The sequence below is a fragment of the Pempheris klunzingeri genome, chromosome 13 (genome assembly GCF_042242105.1).
Source record: "Pempheris klunzingeri isolate RE-2024b chromosome 13, fPemKlu1.hap1, whole genome shotgun sequence".
Lineage (NCBI taxonomy): Eukaryota > Metazoa > Chordata > Actinopteri > Acropomatiformes > Pempheridae > Pempheris > Pempheris klunzingeri.
This window is the reverse complement of record NC_092024.1, coordinates 17,271,868-17,294,645: the sequence shown is the minus strand read 5'-3', so window position 1 is coordinate 17,294,645 and position 22,778 is coordinate 17,271,868. Positions and strand designations below refer to the sequence as shown.

At 42.7% G+C, this 22,778-nt stretch overlaps 4 protein-coding genes across 5 annotated transcripts; all 4 read right to left on the bottom strand.

The window, feature by feature from the left end:
• Window positions 1-1,077: 1,077 nt before the first annotated feature.
• Window positions 1,078-3,610, bottom strand: LOC139212105 (growth arrest and DNA damage-inducible protein GADD45 beta-like). Its single transcript, XM_070842572.1, has 4 exons — window positions 3,456-3,610; window positions 2,671-2,772; window positions 2,305-2,521; window positions 1,078-2,065 (listed from the first exon to the last, which is right to left on the bottom strand). Exons 1-4 carry the CDS (start codon window positions 3,491-3,493, stop codon window positions 1,961-1,963), a joined length of 462 nt encoding a protein of 153 aa, XP_070698673.1. The 5' UTR covers window positions 3,494-3,610; the 3' UTR covers window positions 1,078-1,960.
• Window positions 3,611-4,251: 641 nt separating this feature from the next.
• LOC139211765 (interferon-induced protein 44-like) lies at window positions 4,252-7,607 on the bottom strand. Of its 2 annotated transcripts, none has more exons than XM_070842134.1 (8): window positions 7,544-7,607; window positions 6,583-7,090; window positions 6,312-6,363; window positions 5,596-5,791; window positions 5,315-5,467; window positions 5,014-5,185; window positions 4,709-4,809; window positions 4,252-4,555 (listed from the first exon to the last, which is right to left on the bottom strand). In XM_070842134.1, the coding sequence occupies exons 2-8, from the start codon at window positions 7,061-7,063 to the stop codon at window positions 4,295-4,297; spliced, it is 1,416 nt and encodes a 471-aa protein (XP_070698235.1). In that variant the 5' UTR covers window positions 7,064-7,090; window positions 7,544-7,607; the 3' UTR covers window positions 4,252-4,294. The 2 variants fall into 2 exon arrangements, with proteins under 2 accessions (XP_070698235.1, XP_070698236.1); XM_070842135.1 differs by having other exon boundaries at window positions 6,583-7,076; window positions 7,544-7,595.
• A 215-nt stretch (window positions 7,608-7,822) lies between these two features.
• On the bottom strand, window positions 7,823-20,712 carry LOC139212435 (microtubule-associated protein 1S-like). Its single transcript, XM_070842976.1, is given in 10 exon segments — window positions 7,823-10,521; window positions 11,233-11,450; window positions 11,589-11,730; window positions 12,231-14,740; window positions 15,262-15,348; window positions 15,669-16,170; window positions 16,675-16,812; window positions 17,377-17,459; window positions 18,849-18,944; window positions 20,433-20,712. Coding segments are annotated over 10 exon segments (4,212 nt in total). The 3' UTR covers window positions 7,823-10,365.
• A 591-nt stretch (window positions 20,713-21,303) lies between these two features.
• Window positions 21,304-22,000, bottom strand: LOC139212370 (cocaine- and amphetamine-regulated transcript protein-like). The gene is made up of 3 exons (XM_070842908.1): window positions 21,866-22,000; window positions 21,690-21,770; window positions 21,304-21,411 (listed from the first exon to the last, which is right to left on the bottom strand). The coding sequence occupies exons 1-3, from the start codon at window positions 21,998-22,000 to the stop codon at window positions 21,304-21,306; spliced, it is 324 nt and encodes a 107-aa protein (XP_070699009.1).
• Between the last annotated feature and the right edge of the window lie 778 nt (window positions 22,001-22,778).

Below are 22,778 nucleotides of genomic sequence, written 5' to 3'. Positions count from 1 at the left end.
TGTAGAGTCTTCCTCTTGTTGATTATTAGCTGCAGTTTACTGATTTTCTTTTTAAGCTGACCTGATGTTAATGCACATGGACACACATGCTCTCAAGCCGAATGGGTACATGGCGTGCAGTACAAAGAAGACAACCAAACAGAGTAAACAAGGGCTAGGTAAAGCCTCCCAGTTGGGTCATTTGCCAGGAATGTCATTGTTACAAGCCCTCTATCTTCAGCAGTCTCTGTGCCCTTTGAAGAACTGCAACAGTTCTCCAAGTTTCAGATCACAGCCACCCCCCTCCCAAACCCTCTGCAAGTCAAAGCCAATCATATTTTGGGTGGATGGATCACAGCCAATCAGAAGTCAGTTGCATCATTAGGCACACCCATGTCCAGCTGATGGTAAACAAGTGGGAGGTCCATGTGCCTGAATGTTCCCTCTCCTCTGCTGTGCAGTCTGAACTGTGAGCAGACATGTGAGAGCCGAGGGTGGAGCGGGGAGCAAAACAGAGCAAAAGGAGAGCAGAGGGGAGGGAAAAACTACTTGTACCGTGCTGCAGGAACATCTTGCTACCTGATCATGTGGCAATAGTGTGGCATGGGTGGGGTTACAGCCAGACTAATTTGCACATGCTTTAGTTCTCGGCCCTCTGGAACATGCATCTGCAGGTTTAACTGCATTACATAGTGCAAAACATGCACAACACTGGAATGCAAAGGGCATGGGAGAAATTTAGTCAAACGTTTTAGCAGGAAACTTGCTTCTTTCCTGCAGACGCCCCCCCCCCCCTCCACTCCCCCTGGTTCTTGACTCGTAGGGACAGCGGGTCTGCATCAGCTTGTTTTGCCTGTTTGTTCCAGCACAAAGAGTTTCTGTCTCCACCCAAGTTTCTCTCTCCGACTGACTGATGTTTACTACAACAAAAAAGGTTGTCAGCCAAGCCAACATTTTTTCTATTGCTTCAACTCAAATGCAAACTATAGTTGTGTGGCTGCAGCTGTAGTTTCGGTTCCATGACGCACGCAAGGCTTTTGTTTTGAAATTTGAGCACCAACATCTTGAGATAGCAGTTATGAGTACAAATAATTTATTGACTTAACAGGACGTTAAATAAATAGCTACATAAACAACTGATACAATCAATAAATTACTAATGTAGCACTGTTCATATTTGTTTTAACAGCATTTTATCAAAAAACTGCACTCCAGAAGGCACAGAGATATTGATTGTGGTTTCTTTTGCAGCACAATTAGAATTTACAGCAGTCTTTTCATCTCATTACACACACAGTTCATCATACTGCTCATTCTGTATCCTCTTCTGACCAAAAACGTCCTGTCTGTGCCGCTTTCGCAATTGTTTTGGTCAATAAATCCTGTGTGACTTTAACTTGAACATCATTTCCATTTCAGTTTCCATGGTGACGATTCCTCCGCAGGTTGAGCTGCTCATTTCAGGAACGCACACGCTGCACGCCCAGTCTTTTCTAAAGAAAGACCCAAGTATTATACACGCATACCAAGCATTTGCGCACACACCTTCTGTCCAAGGACTCTCCCATGTCAGAATACACAGGAATGTTGGGCATAGCTTCGTTACAGCATTACTGTCCAGTCCATGGAAACACACCAGGCTCAAGTTGGGGTGTGGACATGTTTCTGTCAATGCTACTACTCCTCTTATGGACTGACACACCCCACAAACATTGCTAGTAGCCAAACAGAAGCACAAAGTAGAAGCTTAGATCTGGTTTTACTGAATGTAAAAACAATGTGGCCTGAATGGTCTTTTAAGTCTCCACTCTGACGGTTTCACTGGTCACTGAAAGGGAGTCCTTGATTCCTGCTCGTCATCAGTGAGGATGGCCCATCCCAGTCCACAACAGGTCATCCCTGCATGAGCATCAATGGTTCAGTTTGTCAGCATCTGAACCCAGAAAGCTCCTGTTTTTGTTTGAGTTAGGTTGCGGACCATTCAGCGCTCCTGCAGGACCAGTTCAGGCACCCACTGATCGAGGCGTCGGCTCTCCTGGCAGTAGGTCCCCACCTCTTGTAGCCTGCAGTGGTCTGCTTGGGGGTTCTGCACGGGAAGAACAAGAAACATCAAATTCACGTTCAAGCTTTAAGGTGAATTTGGTCTGCAGAAAGCTTTTTGAAATTGACAGATAAATAGTTCATGAAAGTGCAATACAATAACTCAGATGCTGCCAAGAGTATGAAGACACATTTTGCTACTGCATGAAAACCACCTGCAATCATAAATTTCCACTTTGGTCTTTCAGTTACATAAGAGAGGGTTGGTGTGCTGAGTCAACGCACCGTAACCAGCATGCAGTGGAGGTCTCTGTGCTCTTCCTGGTTTCTGTTGGCATCCACAGCACCCAGCAGCTGCTGGAGCCGCTGAACTCCAGAGACTCGTAGAATGGTGAGGCCACTGTCGCAGCAGAAGGACTGCAACAGGGTGAAGTGGATCTGCAGCGCCACATCGTCTGCATCGTCAGCTGCCAGAACACACAGGACCACGCTGTCTGGGTCTCTGTGGAGGAAAGAGAAAATGATGAGGTTTAGACACTTTGCACTCACGTCACGAATAAGAGTCATTTTCTGAAATTTAAGAGAAGCGTATACTTGTGCACACTAAACATTGGCAGCATTGTGAAGCCAAACTTAACAGTTTTAACTCACGCGTTGAGAAGTTTGGCTGATTCATAGATGCCAACCGTCAGGCAGTCCTGTTTCTGGGCCGTTACCAGCAACTCCTCCAGAGCCAGACCTACAGACTGCATCCTGAAAGACAGAACAATTAACCCTTTCTATTCTGAAATAATATATTAGAAAAAGCAACTAAAATTAAATAAAAAAACCACTAGTCATGGCATACACCTCCGGCAGTACCATTGTTGTATTAATTCATTTAATTAAATGCTATTAAAATACCAAAGTTATGAGAAAGTCCAAGAAAAGCCAGATAAAATGCACCCTGAAGTAACATATCCTGCAGTCCCAACAGTTTCAGCAGTTATGTTGCATGTGGATGATTGTGATGATATATATATAGTATGATGATATATATAGTTCACATACAGCCTTCCTGCTGCAGGCTGTGCAACATGCATGCACAATGTTGCACATGCAAGACCTCTCATTACAATAATAAATGCAAGTGACTTCTTAAACTCAAAAAAAAAAAAAAAAACGTTCGCTGAATCAACTTTTAGAGTTGCATTTTGTTCACATGTTGGCAATCAGTGTCTGAGGCGCGGGCACTTCTGGCATCGACACAAAAGAAAAAAAAGTGTTTGATGCTGGAAAATCTGTGCGGTGCAGCCGAACAGTCAAGTCCAAGCTCACAAACGTGATCTGGCTTCAAAGATCGATGAGAAGCTTTGAGCACATGATTTCCATCCACATGGCTCAGACGGCCGTCAAACTAACTGACAACGTGCAGAAAACCGAGCAGGAAATCTCACCTGTTCTCGACGGACGCGAAGCTTTCCTCTGGAATCATGTTTGCAAATCCAAAAAATAAATCCCAGTGAGAAAACGCGTGACAGTAATCCGGCGCTTTGGGTCTTCCCTCGGTGCGTCCAGGCTGTGCAGGAGTGTTAGTTGATGCCAACGTTGCGACACACTCTTTATACCGGGGGAGGTGGGGGTGAACGGAGGGCGGCACCGAAACTACCCGAGTTTTGCAATTGGCTCCAAAGGAATCCAACGTCTCTGTTTGCCCTGTGGACAGCTGGTGGTTTGTTTGGCTGCACTGAGTGATGATTTTACCCAACATGAAAGAACATCTGCTTCGTCATTCTGACTCGGTGATCTATGCGATGTCACAGTGCACATAAACAAAGTGATTACAGGGAAATTAATCAATAAAAATCAACTTATTAAGAATAAAATTCTTCAGTAGGGTGGACTGTGCAACATGAGCTCCTCATCTTTTCATAACATCCCAAGTTTCTATAACTGAACACCAGTGGTTGTGAAATTATCACTGACATCTAGTGGCTGACTGAAGGAAAGAAAAGTCTGAATAATCTCACGTGTTGTAAAACTGAAAGTCACAGGAGTTTTTAAATCCTGCGTTCAAAACAGCCATGCAAGTTCAAGCAAGACGCTCATGACAACAAAGACGTTTGTCGATTTATTTTTTGCATTTGCATTTGCATTTAAATATACAATTAGCACAGCTCAACAGGAAGTAAGCAAGTGTGTGCCCAAATAAAAGCAACTGCAAGGAAATGGATAAACCTTTAAACAAGCATGCATTTCATTTTTCATTTTGAGAAAAATGCTCGTGCTCTGTCTTTCAAATAGTATGTTGCTCTTTTGCTCGTGATAAAGTTGGACGGTCAAGATCGTTGGATCTGTAGAGCTCCAGCTGATCATTCATCTCATGCTCCTCAATAACCTGGTTCTCAAGGAAGTTGTCTGCATAGTTCAGCATCTGCTTCACAGTAGTTAACAGCAGTATGTCAGTGTCCTGGTCCAGGTCCACCTCCTCACAGTAGCTCTTCATCGGCAGCACACAGGACAAGGGGATGCCCACAGACTCACTCAAGTCCCGGGCCTGAAAGACAGTAAAAGACGTGAACAAGGATGAAGTTATCAATAACACCACAAAAACAAGTCTCCACCTCAGTGATTCTAGCATCACTCTTCCCAAGGTGATTTCTAAACATCTTAATGTGACAATATATGGCTGTAAAACAAAAAGAGTTACCTTCTTCTGGATGTAAACACTGTGATAAACATTCTTTAAGTCTTCTGCCACCATCGGACAGGCTTCATCTATTTTAGTCATCAACAGAATCTGGGGAATTCCTAAATAAGGGATCAGAAGTGTAGAGACATCAGAAGAAAACAGAACAGAAAAGACTGGACTCAAGTAGAGGAGAAGATAACATCAAAGTGCACAGACCCTGGGGAGGAAATAGAATCATTACAGCAGGAAAAGGCAACATTGATTTGCAAATAAAACAAGAAATGGTTGAGCCATTCTGAAAATAACATTATTATACTGCTAACCCAGCTGGTTGGTCTTTTTCCGGATGGCACTTAACTTGTCCAGCATTTTTTGGGTGAGGAGAGAGACCTTGCAGGTGTCGATCACATAAACCACACAGTGGATCATGTCTTTTAGAGTCACCCTCTGCTTGTAGCCAGGAGCATCTGCCAGGAGAGGAGTGGAGGGGCTGAACTGAGGAACAAACAAAGCATCGATAGATCCATTTGTTATTATTTTTTTAATAAGGTATGCGCGTATATCCTAAATTCTTACTACTATACCAGTTGTATGAAGATGTAGGTAATTAGAATGGTAGGAAACCTGATAGCGATCCTTAATGTGACCCTTGTAGATGCTGAATATGTCCTCAATGTCCAACCCAGCATCAGCGCTTTCCTCCAGCCCCATTGTGTCGCATAGGGTCAGAGGAACATTTCCCCCGCCTTTACCTGCCTTGATGTCGTATGTGCGAAACTACAGAAGAGACATGAAATGTAATTTAATGGCGCAAACTGTATACTTAGAGCATGTGGAATCAAGCAGTCAAAGAAAACCTTCATATGACCTACAAAATGCAGCTCTTTTTAAAATTCTGTCAGCACCTGAGTGGTCACACTCTTCCCTGCTGTACCAGCGATGGCCTGGGATGTCATGTTGCCTCGAAACACTGAGTTGATGGAGTTGAAAAAGCTGGACTTGCCAGCCCCGACTGGTCCCAGTAACAAAACTCGAGCTTGATGAACTGTTTTAATGCTGGGCTTATAGCACTGAATGTCCTTCATCAACTGCTGCTTTCTCCTAGAAAGAACAAAAACCATACAGACATTTACATGTTTGTCTGCTGCACCCCTAACCACACCCAACAGTGATGTCACAGCGTACCTACATTTCCTGGAGTACATTTCTACATCACTGCAGGGGTGAAGTTAAACCACTGCTGCTGTTACAGGATAACTCTGTCGAACGGAAGGCAGACATGTGATAATGGCTGCAATGTAGTCCTAATGTAGTCCTTCAGGGCAATTGTCAACTACATCCGACATTGTCAGACAGTGCAAATAACAATCTGAGCCTGTCAGTAGCACACTTTTAGCAGATGTACTTTGATGGAGTTTTAATTGCCCCCAAGGATTACATTGCAGCCATTGCAGCTCATTTGCCGCCCATTCACGGCTGCAAACAAGAGTTATCCATTAAGCTTAAATTGAAACTGAAAACCAGTGAGAATCTTACATTGATAATATAAAAAGTGTACATGTTTTATTTCTTATAGTAAAGTTGAATAGCATGGACATATAAAAAAGATATATATACGCACTCAGCAGTCCACTGCATGGTCCTCCAGGGTTTGGCCAGGAGATCTCCCAAATCTGCATGTGGAATATAAATTCAGTGTTAACCATTCATTCACTACAGTAAACTTTAGTAAAACAATGAAATTATTAGTCCATTTACTTGCATATTTTAATCACAATATAAGCTAATTCAAGATAAGTAAGACCAGCCATGTATTTCTAAGACTACCAGAAAGTATGTGGAGAAAATGTGCTTTCTGTATTCAATGAGAGAAAGTCCTCATCGTCACACACCTTCAACTCGATACACTTCAAACTCAGTCAGTTTCAGGTCTTGTCCGTGAAAAGCTGCAGCCTGAAAGTTGAAGCTTGTCCCCGGGTTGGACTGGCACTCAGGTTTGTCCTCATGCAGGAACACCAGAGCTCCATAATTCGGGCCGCTGGCTTCATCTGTGAAAGCACACTGTCCGCTGATACCTGCCACCCTCAGTGGTTGGTTTCCCTTTGTGCTGACGCTGTAGAGGAAGGCCTTCTCATCATGGACGGCCTCTCCGCTCTGGGTGTAGTCCTTGGAGGTGTGCGCCCCGAAGACGAACCCAGCATTGTTGTAGGCAGCGCTGACTGTGGGCCCCTGTTTGTCACAGCGGCTGTGGAAAGCAGCAGCAGTGAAGCCGTGGACGCTGGCTTTGTAGAGCAGGTGGAGCCTGACATGACCCAGGAGAGAGAGCAGCTTCTGCTGCTGATCTTTAGACAGGCTGGACGTGACTGCAGGCATGGTGGAGCGTAGCCTATCGAGACAGAACTGAGGATGCAGCACCGTGATTAGAAATTTCTTTTTTTTTTTTATTCTGTAGAGTCTAGTGGATCGTATTTGTTCTCCAGTAACAGGATCTCTTTAGAACAACTGGAGGTGTTTGGATGAATATACTAAACAGATGGACTTTGACATTAGTTAGAGTTTTCCAGTGATGGAGGTCATTTACATGTGCTGTCTTTTGTATTAAAAATTTGATATTCAGTCTTTTCATCCACTGAGAACCATGTGAAACATTGATTGTAACATTATACTTATAACCTTTTAGTGTATTTATGGTCAATTCAACCCAAGAGAAAGTGAAAGTAACTCTTCACCAACAGGACAAAAAAACCTAACAAATGCTAGATGCATAGTTAAAACCTGACCAATAACACATACATACGTGTTTCATCTGAGTATACAGTATGCAATACTATTATTATACCATATATTACTTACCTTCAGTAGAAGAAGAATAAACGTGAAAAGCAGCTGCTTGTAGTTCAGTTCCTTCTGTTTCTCTGTCGAGGTCAAAACACAAGTGAAAGTGTTGGGTGAGCACTGTGGGAGACTCCACCCAGATTTTTCTGAGACACTGCGTTTAGTTTTCTGTTTGAGATGCTAAAAAATGTAAGACTCATAGCCCAGTGAAACTCCACATAAAGAGTGGGTTAGTCATACTTTCATCCAACATCAACACTGCTGAAGACACTTTTGAATGGTGATGCACATTCTTTATTCATACATTACCCCCCTCAACCCACACATTTGGATACTGTTACTGTATGTATTTACAGACAGTTACAAAGTAAAAGGTTCCCATCACGCTCTGCCTCCACTCTCCCACAGTGCTTTTCTCTCTGTCTTCATGAATATCATGAATGAAACAACATACAGCACATACAGTGTTTTATACATGCGGGACACATACACATAGTTACAATTCACTGGCTACTGTGGAGTTCAAGTAATTGTTACCCATGATTACAGGCCTAGTTCAACTCTTGAAGTCCAAATAAGCCATTTAATCTGGCAGCATTTTGTATAAAAAAAGGTGTGACAAGCGTGCGTGGTCGTTAGGGTTATCGTGAATTTCAGTTGGACAATGTGTGTAACATAATTACTGTCTAAGAAAGTGTGGAAAAAAAATAGGATTGAACAGAATAAAACAAATCTCTATGATAGCTCAAGTTCATGATAAAGTTTTAACAGCGCATTTATATAATTACAAAACATTTTTTCAGATAATTTAGAGATACTGAATCAAAATGAGTTTTTTCTGTATTTGGAGGCAGCATTTGGATGGAGGGGACGATGGTCAGAGGTGTCTTTGAGATCTCATGCTTTGGTATTGATGCAAACTAATCCTTTTCAAGGCAAAACAGCAACAGATATAATCGTGATTTATTTACATCTCACCAGAATATGACATCTGTTGTCGGACATCTAGACGGGGACAAGAGGAAAGAAAAGCCGTGGACATGGACATACATGTAATCCATTACATTTTGTTTTGTCAATTACTTTTCTTTACTATAAAGTGCTCTGTTTTACTAATCTCCAATTTCCTCATAATTTCCTGGGAAGTCTTGGAAAATGTATTATAATCTGGTTGCAATTAAAAGGAAAGAGTTAGTTGAGAGTGTAAACATTCATATAGTTAAAGATTTGCAGAGTAATTTTCTTCAGAGTACCTGCTCTATTTAAACCAAATATTATTTGATTAGTAATTTATTATTGTAAAATCTACATATATCTACTTATATATGATAAATTGCATGCTGAATTAATTGGAATGAGTTGCTTTCCCTTAACTAATACCAAATGATATATTTAATTCCAAGAGACTTTCTACATTGTAAGGAAATTGTGAACCCACAAAACAAAGCATTACTAAGTACTGTAATTGACTTAATAACAGTAATTCAGTAGTGTGATCTTGAAGATATTCGCTTTCAATCTTACTTTCTTCCAAAGATAAATAGCATCTGATTTTTAATGTATTCGTATGTACAATTTTGGAAAACTGTCTTTGCCACCCACTGTGACGACATCGTGATTTTATTCTGTGCAAAATATTTGTCTACATTAAAGTGTACGATCATATCCACAACCAACATACGTGTCGTCACTTTTAAGGAACAAGTAAACATCTATTTCCACAAAAGCATTTGCTGCCTGTTTCCTGACAAGTATGATTTTAAGCACTCGTAATGGATTACAATTAATCGCCACTCTTAATAAGATGATAGCTGTAATGCTATTAAATTTAATCTGGTACTCTAATCCCTTCTGACAGATTTGTCTTTGCATACTCAGAATCAGTAATCTCAGAACCAGCAGGCGATTATCATTCACTCAGATACGACACATCTGCTCCGTTTTTTTTTCTCTGCAGAGATCTTGAGGTCAACAGTGAAGCCACGGTGGCACAACTTTAGTCAGCAGTTACAACACACAGCACAGCTCACCTTATGTCTGCTTACAGCTCACAACAAACACCTGACCACACACTGAGAATGTTATTTCATTAAAGGTACAACTTGAGATGCTTTTTATGATATAGACATCTTCCGTGCTAATCAGACAAATATAATAAAAGAAATACGATGCGACCAATGATCTCATGAACACAAGTCTGCACACTCCACTCCACTGCCATTCACGACTATCTGCAGCTGTTTGATTTGCTGATTTGAATTCCTTTAACATCATGTAATGAATGTTGCACTGAAGGCAGCAAAATGGGCTCTTACACTTAGCACAGACTACTATCACACCTCAGTGCTGACTGTAATGAAAACAAGCCTACACATGGTGCCTTTAACCCCATGTTTGCTAGCTATATTGACTAATCTACAACATCAGCTTCATGTGGATCCACATGTTTGCAGCCTGACATGTTTCTCTTGCAGTTTCTCTTGTGTGATCTCCTCTCCTGTTTTGCACAGGGTCATGGGTCAAAAATATTCATGCAATACTCCTCTCAGAAATGTCTCTTCTCCTTGGATAAAGACAAACAAGGGCTTGCTGGTACAAAGGTAGCCCACAAAGAAGTGATTAACCAGGAGAGGATGGGGTGATCGCCCCATGCCATTACCCACTCAACTGTGTTCTTGCAAAAGAAGGCCCATATATTTTCTTTATTTCGTCGTAATCTCTGTTTCTAACTTCATATTTCTGTCACTCTGTCTCATTTTTATGCCCTCACATACACACATTTCCATACTTTAGCTCATATTCACCCTCCTTCCGCCATCTCTGCATTCTAATAATTTGCCTCAAAACTCTATCTTGCAGGCAGGAAAGGTCTCGTCCTGCATGGCGACAGTGCTGTTGGATCCCAGCACTGTGATGCCCAGCTCCCTCTGTCTGTCCAGGGTCTGCTGGTACCACTCTTGCATCAGCACCGACTCAAAGGTAGGGATCACTGTCACCTGGAGATCCAGAGAAGAGGACACATTGATAAACTGCAGCCATGTGGTTTGTTTCCCATCAAACACCTATACATTTATAAACACAGCTTAAGTTGGTTTTGCTTCTGCCAAAGAAGAACTTAAATATCAATTTAAGGAACAATGCAGCCAATTTTACAGCATTTCTACATATGAAAGGAAAATGTTAAAGGCCCTGTATTATGCAAAATCCACATTTTAATGTCTATTCAACATAAATATGTGCCACTGGCGTGTCTAGAAACCCTCAAACTCTGAGAAAACACCGTCCTCTCTCTTTTTGTCTGGCTCCACCTTTCACAAAATGTGTGATCTGTTGAACATGTGACATCCTGCATCCTTTCAGCAGGCCCTCCTAACCCTAACCCTAACCCTCCAAATACCAGTATGAACTTCAAAATGAGCACAATATGGGACCTTTAATAAATATATATATATATATATATATATATATATATATATATATATATATATATATATAACCTTTAAAAATGTTGGTGGCTGTGGTGTCACTGTGTTGTAAAAAAAAAAGTTTATCACATTTATGACCTTTCTTTGATTATTAACGTAATAAGAAATGTTACAACGGGCACTAAAATCAGTTTGATTAGTTGAAATCTGCATAAATTCTTTATCCACCGTTAACCCTGTATGATCCTCTTTCACTATCAGAGGTTCTGTGTGTGTTTCTACCTGCATGGCGTCAGGCCAGGATATCTTGCCATCCAGTAGTGCGTCCAGCGTGTCCCTCAGTAGCTCCTCTCTCTCTGGATTGTTGCCGCTGATGATGTAACAGGAGGAGCGAATGCATCTGAAGAAGTCGACGTTGACTGTTGGAGACGAGGCTCCAGAGGGAATATAGGCCAGGTCCACGTACACACTGACTTCCCCCACAGAGGTAGACTTAGAGCCTGTGACAGGAGAGAGGGGAGGAACCGCTGATAACCAAAACACCAGTCCAATTGAAATCAGTGAACACACTTAAGTCTACACCATAGAAATGGCATCTTGTGGCATTTACAATAATTTACATTATTTACATCTTATACCTGGATTGGTTGTGGATTTTGCTGGTGTTGAGCGGCTGCTGGAGGAAGGCGTACGAGCAGATGGGACATTCCCTTTTGCGACTCCACTTTGGCTCCCTGTCCTGCTTTTCCCTGAGCCTGATCTTTGGGAGGCCTCAATAACCTGGTAACAATAAAGCAAAATTGTGTACAAGCTTCAATGTTAGATTTCCCTCCAGCCATATCCTCAAAATCATAATAACTTAGCAAACATGTGACTCAAAATCTTTAGTATGTAAAATACCTATTTTGTTTTTATCTATTTTTGTTTTTATGTGTCAAATTTCTATATTTTTAATTAAAGTTAGTAGAAATAACCAGATGAGTAAGTAAACAGTACCTGTTGAGGGCCTGGCCTATAGTTCAAAATGTGATGTGTAAAAATGTCAAATATGTTTTAATGTCATGTCTGTGATTCTAATTACAGTAGTAGTCCCGTGACCACGACTAAATACTTGAAGAGGACACAATGAGGGCAACCGTGATGATCCCAGAGGGATGCTGAGGTTTGATTCCAGCCATAATAAAATCATGTAATGACTAAAACATTTAGCCTAAATAACACAAGAACTTGTACACCAAATCATACAGACATCATTTTGTATGCTAATGAGACAAACTCACAGCTGGTATCTTTTTCCCTCGCATGCCAGTGGTTTTTGCTCTCTTCCCATGAGCATCAGAGTCAGACTGAGGAACGGGCATGGAGGCATCAGGATGTGGGGGCAGGGGTGGACTGTCCCTGAGAGGGGCTGGAAGAGGGTCCTGGGGCAGAGCCTGACTGGTGCAGAGGTCGTGGGGGGAATGCGACGGCTCACTGCACGACTCATCCTCTGAGTCCAGTGCTCCATCCGCTGTGGTGGACGGGCAGTCCTCCGTGCAGACGGGGGCGTTGGACTCGCTGGGTGACATGTCCTTGGGGTTGTTGTTGTTGTTGCCGTGATGATGTTGAGCGAAGGCTCCTCTGGAGGGCTCGCTCGCACCTGAGATGGAGTCAGGTGGTTTGAAATGCTTGAACTCGCAGGGGGAAACCAGACAGAGATCCACATCGTGAGCTGACGTCTCAAAATGGAGTGTGTTAGGAGCGGGAGGACGCCCCATTTCTGAGCTCTGCCCTACAGATCTTTGAGGTTTCTTCATTGGCAACGACATCCCCAGAAAATGGCCTCCATTGGAGTTGGAATGATGGCCACTGTCATCCCCGTCTCTCTGGCTCAAAGTGCTTGGTCCCTGCTCTAAGGACATCGACAGTGACTCATCAACCTCTGTGGACTGAGGCGAGCTCACCTCTGCTGGCATGGAGTGTGTAGTGGTGGTGGTAGCGACAGAGGGAGATGGGTCTGAAGATCCATCTTTAAAGGTACCCAAAGAAAGGAAACTTAGGTGCTTCTCTCTGGTGTATGTGTGGCCCTCTGGAGTGGTTTTGGGGTGCTCCTCACTTTGCTTGGATGATCCATTCGGCTGGCTGACATCAGCAGACTCTAAGTCGCCCATCTGGGCTTGTAACCTGCTGAGAGTGGCCCTGTTGCACCACACATCATCTGGGGACAGACAGTAAGGAGTGTGGCCTGCACTGTTGGGCCGTGAATCAGGGGAGGCAAGCTCTACAGTGTTCTCATCGGGGCTCACAGGGGCCCGGTTCTCTGGAGAGGATCGCGAGGGAGGGCTGTTTCTCAGAGCCCCGTCCAGGAGGGTGTATTCAGTCGGGGTTAAGTCTAGCTGGACTGTGCGCTCGCTCTTTGGCTCTTTGTTCAAAGGAGATGGGAATCCTACAACCGTTGCTGGTTTGGCAGCATTTCCAGGCTGGTCTACAGACGCTTTCTGCATGTCTGCATCGACTTTATCTCTAGTCCAAGCCTCACCTTGCCCTCCGTTATCACCACTCTCTCCTCCTGTTATTCCTGCACCACCTGCAGCTTCTTCCCCAAGTGCATCAGCAGCTTCACTACTTGCCTCTTTGCTCAAACCTCCGAGGCTCATTTCATTTCCTGACTCAGTGCTTTCCTGCTTTCCCTTATCTGCTGTTTGCACCTGCGCCTCAGTTTCCTCCCGGAGCCTGAGAAAATCGACTGTCATGTCCTCAGGGGTAGACATCTTGGAGCCACATGGATTCTCTTCAGACTCTTTCGCCGGTTTTTGATTCTGCTGCTCAAGACCCTCTGGCTCTGGGATTTCTAACGCGGCCCCAGTGTCGGGTTTTTTTGAGTTCTTATTTGGCAGTTCAGTGTTTATGTGTGCCTTTTTTCCATTACTTGCCTCTTTTCCAGATGGTTTCCTTGTTTTCTTTGCCCCTGTTTTAGAGTCATTTTTTTCTTCCTTCTTGAGCTTAGTTTTATTTTCATTCTTTGGTTTGGGAGAGAGAACATCCTTTTTCCCCTGATCACTCCTCGTGGCACCATTCTCCTCTTTATTGCCAGGCTTCTCCTCCCTTTTCCCATCCTTGCCTCCTCCTTTCTTTGAAGTATTCTTCTCTGATGATGCTGCTTTCTGCTTTACACCTGTTTCTTTGATTCTGGTTTTATCAGCATCTCTTGCAGTGACTCCATTTAATGCTTTTCCTTTTTCTCTTACCAGTGACTCTTTTCCCTCTTCTTTAACTGCCCGTTCTTTTCCATGTTTGGGTGTTGACTCCTTTCCTTGTGACCTGCCACTGTCCTGGCTCTCTGTCCTCTTGGTCTTTCTATCCTCCCCCAGCCTCTCCAGGTCCCCGGTGGTCACCGTGGGTTTCTGGAGGAAGGCTAGCCCCTTCAGCTTGTCCAGGCCCTGCAGCAGCTTTGCCTGTGGAGTAACACCCGGGAACAGCACCCTGACAACCTTCTCCTGAGGACACGCTGGGTGCCACACAAGCAGGGCAGAAACTGAGGCCAGGGCAGTGAGGGGGAGAGTCTGGGATTTTGATGCTGAGGACACTCCATCAGGCCAGTTTTGCATGAATGTCTGGTACTCCTGACTGTTCTTCCCGGGGTTGAGGATGTATAAATCCAACTGTCCCACTCCCATCTTCTGGAACAGGGTTAGCGGCTCAATGGGGACCCCTTGTGGCCGAAACATTGGCTGTGGTCTGATGTCTAACTTCTTTAACAACTGTAGGGTCAGGGCCGCCTGGTGTGTGCTCTTCAGTACATTGTCCACACCTGACATGAGAAAAATGATAACTTTACTTGACACAGTCGCTGACATTAAGAGTCCAGCTGATGAGCAAAGTAGCTCCTAGTGTATCTTCCAAAATATTGCAATGCAAATGTGTGTCCATCACAACTAAAACTACCTTTAAAAACAAACTCAAACCTTTCTTGTTCTCACAGGCTTGTGTGCGTGTACTGTATGTGTCTGTGCTCCAGTGATTGTGCTTTGTTGATGAATGTTGAATTGAATGTAGGGTGCATGCAGGATTATGGATTTGTAAACTGTAATCTGTAATACTGATTCTGTATTCTACTCATGTATAATGCTCATGCTCATGTTAAGATTTTCTTATTTTTGCTTTTTAATGTAAAGCACTTTTTTACCTGTAATGAAATGTGCTTTATAAATAATGCCACTGCCATGTTGATGTAAATATATTTGATAAACAGGAGGGATTATAGCTCATGCTTCCTGCACAGTCACATTTCAATCAGTGCAGTTCTACATTAGGTTTAAATGCAGCACTCACAAGGCTGTTCTTCCATCTGCAACCTGCTGGGGGCGTTAAAGAACACAACTCCAAGCTCTGGGGAGATGAGCCTCTTAGACAAGTCATCTGTTCAGACAAAAGAACACAAAGACAGAGAAATATATCAATAAAAAGGAAATAAGAAAATCCTCCTAACAACATTTCCTCATTCTATTATCTTCATGCAGGAAGATTGGAAACATCCCCACCCATGTTTCATGGAACAGCAACCTCTCTCTGCTGCTCTTCCTTAAGATTCTACCTTTTTTTGCCATAAAGTTTTTAGAGGTGGAGTTTTTCCCTATCCAGAGAAAGGATCTAAGCATATATGCTGCGCAGATTCTAAAGACCTATGAGAAAAATGTGTGATTTGGCATTATACAAATAAACTTGACTTGACTTGTTACCTTTCATATCAGAGTTCAGCTCCAGCTCAGCCACCTTCCTCTCCAGGAAGGTGTTGACCCCAGGGAGGTTCTCTGTCCCAATGTGCGTCAACAAAACTGCATCAACTCGGTCGAGGTGGCGGACCAGCTTCCAGAAGCAGGCCTGAGAGTCCGAACCGCCGTCCATCAGCATCGTGAACCCATTAACGGCAAAAAAGGCACAGTCGCCGCGGCCGGCTGGGAAAATGTAGCAGCAGGGGCGGGACAGCTTGAGAAACCCCACGGTGGTGGGGGGAGGCAGGAGGTCAAAGGGGGATGGAGGGGAAAGGGTACTAGAGATGAGGGAGGTGAATTCCCCCAGCGCCTCCATGGCAGACAGCACCTCTGGGGGATTGATGTGCAGCGTGAAAGGACCCTGCAGAGGCTGGTTTTCCAAGAGGGTCTTTCTCCACTGGCCGATGTTGGGACAGCTAATTGTCAGATGGAGTTTGGAGGAGGAGGCAGAGCTCTCTTGATCTCTGAACTGAAGCCAGAAGCAGAATCAGAACAAGTTTTTTTATCCCACACAGAGAAATTCATTGGGTCCAGATAAATACCAATAAAATCCACCATAAGAAAACAACAGCCTACATTGTAGACTACCTCATCATCATCGTAATAAAGTACATTCAATCATTTCTGTGTGTTCAGTGTGTGATCTTTGCAGGGAATGCAAAATCTGAAATGTGCCAATATTAGAAAAAGCTTAAATTTAGCCTGCAACGTATCAACTTCTTTGATTAAATACATTTACTTTAACTAACCAAATTCACCTGACCAATATTACAATATTATCTTATATTTTACAATCAGCTTAAACTATTGTGAGTATAATTGTTAGTTAATCGCTATAACTGGTAGTTGAAACTTTAAAATAAGCCTAATTCTATAGATGCTCAAGATTACATGCACCCTATAGGCAGCTGAAATAACAACTCAACATTTATTGACAAAGTAATAAAAGTCCTCGAGAGAGACATTGTCGTACCTGCTCTGTTAGTATTTGTTTCAGTTGGTGAGGTGAGAACAGTCCTCTGTGAAACAGCAGGTCTCCGCTTTCCTCCACACTCTGGCCGGCCAAGATCAACAGCTTATGAGCCGATTCCCTGGACAGCAGAGCAAACACCTGGCCAAGCAAGTAAGAGAGACATTTCGCAATGTCACTGTATGCCTGCGTAATCAGAAGTAAAAAGGCAGCAAAATATAACGGGAGAGAGAGTGCATAGTATAGTTTATAACTTAAGGGGCTTTTTGAGCTTAATCGGCAAAAGTGTAATTGCCAACTATTTTGATCATCAAGCCAAAATATCAACCATTTGGTGGTACCTTTAATTTTCTGTATCTTTTAGATAAATAATTCATTAATCAGGTAAATAATTGTAAAAATAATCAATTTAAATGAAATATTTGCTGCTGCCCTCATTATAATCATTAGAAAGTGCTTCACCACATTTGTATGGCAAAATCTGCAATCATGTGAAATCAAAGATTGAGTCCTGTATGAACTGAATTAAAATAGGAAGTCCAACAAAAAAAATCATAATTCTCTGCTTTGTGTCACATCTCATTTTTATGATTAAAAACACTGTTAAAAAATAAATCAAAATGAAAATGTTTGCAGCACTGCATCTTTATAAGACCTGGCGAGGTCTTGGTGTATCTCTGAAGGAACCAGGACTTATCCCCTCACCTCTGAATGAACCTGGTCCTGAGATGGGCTGATCAGCACCTGAGTGTCCAACACTCTGGTGCTGTGGCGCAGACACTTCTGCCCTGAGGAGGCAGAGAGGAAAACAAAGAATAGAACGAGAGGGGCAGACAGGCAGACAGCCGAGAGGGAGCAAACAAGAGCAGGGGAAAGTCGGAGCTGAGAGAGTTTGGAAACTCTCCAAGCTTGAGCAGTGAGTGAGAAGCTGGAAGCTAATAGGAAGGGAACTCAAAAGAGTCAAAAAGAAAGTGAACTGGGATAACCGTGCGGGTGATGGACTACTTCAGCAAAAAAGGAGGAAGGAAGACGAGTGGAATAGCTGAGTCAGAGGGACTGTTTGAGGATGAGATGCCAAGTTAACTCAGTCTGAAGTGAATATCCAGTCAAGAGAGCCGGACACAGCCGACTGGAAAATAATGACCCAAATATGTATAAAATGTTCTTTGTCTTTAATTCAAGTAAGAAATTAAGAATAGTCACTGTTCCTCACTGGTTATTGCACTGAATTACACTTTTCACATTCTTATGGTTTCCAACTTGTTTGAATGTGAAGCCTCGTGGTGATTCACTACCTATTTAGGCCTTTAATATACAATAAGCTTGGATGAGAAGATCAACACCAGTCTCAACTCAGTATGTTAAATATGAGGCTTCAGTTAACTGATTGATTAACTTAGCTTAGCATAAATGCTGACCTGTGACTTCAGTAAGTCACAGGCCCAGTTAAGAAATAGTCCAGCACATAAAAACACCTGTAAAACCACAGCTTGTCGTTTTAATCCTTCGGTTTTTGCTCAAAAAAAAACCAACATGTTCATTGGTGAACTTAAGAGGTGCTGATTTTGTTGCCTTTGTGCTAAGCCAGGCTAGATGTTTCTCCCTTTTCAGTCTTTATGCTAAGATATGTTAACAAGCTGCTTTCTCCAGCTACATATTTACCATTGATATATTGATTTTCTCAATATTTTTTTGATTTTGTTTTACTTTAAACAAGAAAATGTCTTCAAGTCTGTACCTCTCTAATCTCAGCTCTACACCTTATTAAAAGAGATTTCCCTGCAGTATTATGCACCACATACAGACGACCTCCCTGGTTGCCATTTTGTCCTCCCTAGACAGAGATGTGTCTGTTCTTGTCTGTGTTGTTGTCTGCTCTCATCTCACTTCGCAGCTCAGCTGTAACACGACTGTCTGACTCTGATGTGTGTCGTTGGCTCTGCACACTGGACGTAGGAAAGAGAGGTGGCACCGCTCGGTTAAAGGCCTCGATTGTTTTCCGCCCAAAGGGCCCACCCATGTTTAACAATCACCCGACAGCTCCTCCACTTCCCTTCCTTCCTTCCTTCCTTCCTTCCTCGTCAACCCCGGGCCTGCCAAACCGGTGGGTTACCATGGCGACGGAGCTTTCTATGATATAATGGGGCAAAGAGTCAAATAAATACTCTATTACCAACCTGCACCCTTGAAAGACGCTGTGTGATGGGAGAGAAATTCTTGAAGGTAGAGACTCAGGTTACAGGATTTTAAGTCGATGTCCCATGACCGAATACCTGGAGACATAAAACGGTCACATGGGGCAACAACTGGCTTTATGTGTGTCAGCATATTGCTTCATAACATACACATGATTGTCCAGAAAAACAAAGCTGAGAATTGCATATTTAATTATTGTATATATTATTTATTCTACAAATACAACATTTTCTAGCACTCACAAACACAAGAAAATACTCTGGTGCCTTTAGGCAGTTATAGACCTGTGTTGATAGTATAGTTAACTTATCCTATAACAGGTTATAATTGGGTAAACTAGTAAACTAGTTTTTGCAACATGTACACTTGTTGTGCATTCATACAAATAGCATGTACAAAATAAGATGACCATTTACATTTTTTGTTTGGATTTTGTTGAGTAAAATGTTATTTTGCCTCTAAATCATGTCAGTGTTTGGAAGCTAAAATTTGGAACAGTTTACCAGATTATGTGAGATGAGTCTAATACAATTTTTTTCTCCTTTATATAAGGAAACTAGGAATCAGGGAGTTGGGTGAATGTATTTCGTGTATGAGTCAAAATGTACTATTAAATAAACAGTAATAATGAGCACACTGTAGAATTATCCCCCTCCTGACAGTAGCAACAAAAACTAAAAAACATAAAAGAAGCTTCCTAAAGATGAAAGCAGAGCTGTTGTGTTGCACTGCATTAGATCGTACAGGTGTAATAAAGTGGCCAGTGAGGGTGTGACACAACATATAAGCAAGATGAAACAGACTTCTAGGCCTCGTAAAATAAATAAACCATTTAAAACACATTGCAACATGTGAATAATGCACGACAGCTTGAAAAAGGGCTGTTTTCCTTAGCACATTAAAAAAAAACTGTTATTTTGAAGGCAGCTGACACAGTTTTCATCCAGACAGTGGTGAAATATTGATAAGCTTCATGAAAACATTTTTTTTTATCTCTGTCCTTGCAATTATGTTTCTGTTCCTTTATCTCATCATCATCATTTACAGCCAATGCAGTTTTCTTACATTAATTATGCACTCAAATGCTGCCTCTCTCCATACATCTGTTAGTGTAGAACTGCTCTCACACACTGTGGTGCCTGTCTGCTACCTCCACAGTCTCCACTGTTACTGCTTTGCCCAAGCACACAGAGGTTAATGGCACACCGTTTACAAGTGGCTATGTGTTGACTGAATATCATCATGCCTGAATGCAACATTTCCCCCAAAGCTTCTCTTTACATAACAATAAACTGAGGCGAAAGACAAGCCACCCGCTCCAGACTGCTTTTAATTACAGTGCGCCGGAGGGGTGAGGTGATGCTGATGGTGGAGCACCGCCACATGACGCATCCTCGGTCAGTAGGGTGGATAAAATTACATAAACACCGCAACGGGGTCAGAGCAGCATCCCCGTTGGTGATTTAGGCGATGAGAACTTGCAGGTACCTTAATTTTGCACCCAAATACAGAGAAAGGCGAAGAGACATGCAGGAGGTGCAAGAGGCGGGTCGGAACAAACGTACCTCGTTCAATCTCCCCGCTGATGGGTGCCGTCTGTCTGAGGTGAGCGGTGCGTCCGATAACGATGAGCAGCGAGTATTTGTGGAGGCAGAAGTCGAGGTTTGCGGTCGCAGCGCGCCTCGGCTCCTCCTGGACCTCCCTCTCCAGCACCCGGCTGGACGCCATGTTGGAAACTCGCACTTGGATGTGATGTCATTGAAAAAAAAAAAAAAAAAAAAAAGCCTGACTGCGCCTTTTATTACCGAGAGAGGACAGCTGGTGTGCAGGAATGCAGCCGTGCATTAGTGAAGGAAGAGGCTGAATTATTGATGGCACGCGGCAAAGGGAATCAATATATTTTTTCTTTATTGTTGTCCAGTAAGTGTTTGATAGTTGTAATGAAAAGCAAAGGACCAACAAGTGATGTTTTGGGGGGAAATCACACACATCCAGCTACTAAATTGCCGTCTACCAGTGAGCTGATGCTTTATCTTTCTAAAAGTGAAACAGACACACACACTTGAACATCATTTAGTTCGTTTATTTACCTCCTTATCTTACAAATGTGTTTAGAAACCGATTCAAGGCCGTAACAGGAACAACAACACACAAATAATAAGGAAAAACAAGGATTTATGACAAAAACTACATGCAAAGTTTGCCACAAGTTGACAGAATCCCACAGAAAAAAAAGCATAAACAGTGATGTGAAGAGAGACAAATGCACGCTGAACTGCTAATCTATTCAAAACCTACGATCTGACATCTTCCAGTCCACGTTTAATAAAGAAAAGCGTCCTTTATTAATCACACATTACATTTTTTTGTGACAAAATGAAAACAGGTCCAACTCCAACCCCCTGAACTCTCTTCCGTGTTTTCTTGCATCATTTATCACAAACATTTGAGAACATAAAAGTTACAGGAAGTTCCCCGGGGACAGCTGCACAGCGTGCCGATACGCGCGCCTTTACGCACGGCACACGGCTCCCCTGCGTCACACTGCAATCATAAAAACAACAGAAGTTCATGCAAATGCGGATATAGTGTCAAGACTTATTTTGCTGATCAAACCTGAACAGTATTTGAAAAGTCACCGTGAGAAAAGGTGAAGTGTAAGCCAATGCTTTGATTTGATTTTCATTCAAAATCTTAGAAACCACAAACCAAGAAAACCAAACAAAGAATAGAGAGGAATGTTTAAGTTGATAAAGCAACCAATTAATTGTCCAGAAAATGCAAACTAATTAAACAGTTTATTTCTACTTTGGTGCACATACCGACGGCAGCCAGCCAAGCTTTTTCTCTAACGGCATCTCTTTGCTCCTCAGCTTCTCCAGGACTTCTTGCAAAGCGTCAATCTGCAGAGAGAAAAAACCGAAAAGTTAAATTGTCATGAAAAGAAACTTTGCTTTTACAACATGGCAAGGCATATTTCTGTCGCAAACTCCCTCACCAGGTCTTTCTCCTGTTGGGTTTTCAGGGGGAAATCCAACGAGCGCGTCTCGAGTGAGGAGTCCTCAGCACGAACGAGTCCCAGGTAAGCGCAGCAGCAGGTGGCCGCGAGGAGGAGAGCCCGAGCGCTGACCATGGTGCTGAAACACAAACGGGAGGAGACCCTCTCTTCGGCGGGTGGAGAAAAACCTGAAAGTGTGGAGGGTTTGGAGGTCTCCTGTACGGAGAGCCCCCTCTTTATAGGCGCTTTCCGGCCGCTGTTGACATCAGCCTCTGAAATATTCATGGACATTTTGACATGGGTGACACTGTTCAGCACCTTTGTGTGTCTGGATGATCACAGGAAGGGACCTGACCGGACATCAAGGATGGTTAAAGGTGGATTTACGTTTCATAAATCATATTTGATAAAGTAATCTGAGGGTTGAATTGGGATGACACTCCTTTTCCTTCAAAATTGGTCTATAGTTAAATGTCAGTGTGGCCTGTTGTATGCAAATAAACCAATTTAAACATATCTGAGTCATTGTTGAGTCATTTTGATGTGTCAGACTCACCACATACACCAGACAAAACCACCATTGAATAAAAATGTTAATCTGAGTCTTGAACTGTCAAATGCATATGAGAATGAACTCAGCGCGATAAGGTTTGATCTAAAACATATCTAAAAAATGAATAATACAACATAACATCATACTCTCTGCCATCCCTTGTGAAGGGTAACTTTTGTAAACACAAACCTTTCCCCTTCCATGTTTTGCCACTAATCTCTTCTTCTGTCACCTCTGTTCAATAAAGCTGAAATCAGACCTCGGGTTAACCCACATTGACACCAATCTGTAATCAGGATCCAATTTCCTCTTGTAGGAATAACCTTAACCACCCCCCTAAGCAATGTATGTGTGTCTATG

What these genes read in the sequence shown, in the direction of transcription:
- LOC139211765 (XM_070842134.1), bottom strand. Translation starts at nt 7,063, where the DNA reads ATGCCTGCAGTCACGTCCAGCCTGTCTAAAGATCAGCAGCAGAAGCTG. An exon ending in GGAAGAGTGTGACCACTCAG is followed by an intron (nt 5,468 to 5,595) that starts GTGCTGACAGAA and finishes TCTCTTCTGTAG; the next exon opens with TTTCGCACATACGACATCAA. An exon ending in ACATTAAGGATCGCTATCAG is followed by an intron (nt 5,186 to 5,314) that starts GTTTCCTACCAT and finishes TTTGTTCCTCAG; the next exon opens with TTCAGCCCCTCCACTCCTCT.
- LOC139212370 (XM_070842908.1), bottom strand. Translation starts at nt 22,000, where the DNA reads ATGGTCAGCGCTCGGGCTCTCCTCCTCGCGGCCACCTGCTGCTGCGCT. An exon ending in CCCAACAGGAGAAAGACCTG is followed by an intron (nt 21,771 to 21,865) that starts GTGAGGGAGTTT and finishes TTCTCTCTGCAG; the next exon opens with ATTGACGCTTTGCAAGAAGT. An exon ending in AGCTTGGCTGGCTGCCGTCG is followed by an intron (nt 21,412 to 21,689) that starts GTATGTGCACCA and finishes TTATGATTGCAG; the next exon opens with TGTGACGCAGGGGAGCCGTG.
- LOC139212105 (XM_070842572.1), bottom strand. Translation starts at nt 3,493, where the DNA reads ATGATTCCAGAGGAAAGCTTCGCGTCCGTCGAGAACAG. An exon ending in TTCGCGTCCGTCGAGAACAG is followed by an intron (nt 2,773 to 3,455) that starts GTGAGATTTCCT and finishes TCTGTCTTTCAG; the next exon opens with GATGCAGTCTGTAGGTCTGG. An exon ending in TCCACTGCATGCTGGTTACG is followed by an intron (nt 2,066 to 2,304) that starts GTGCGTTGACTC and finishes CTTCCCGTGCAG; the next exon opens with AACCCCCAAGCAGACCACTG.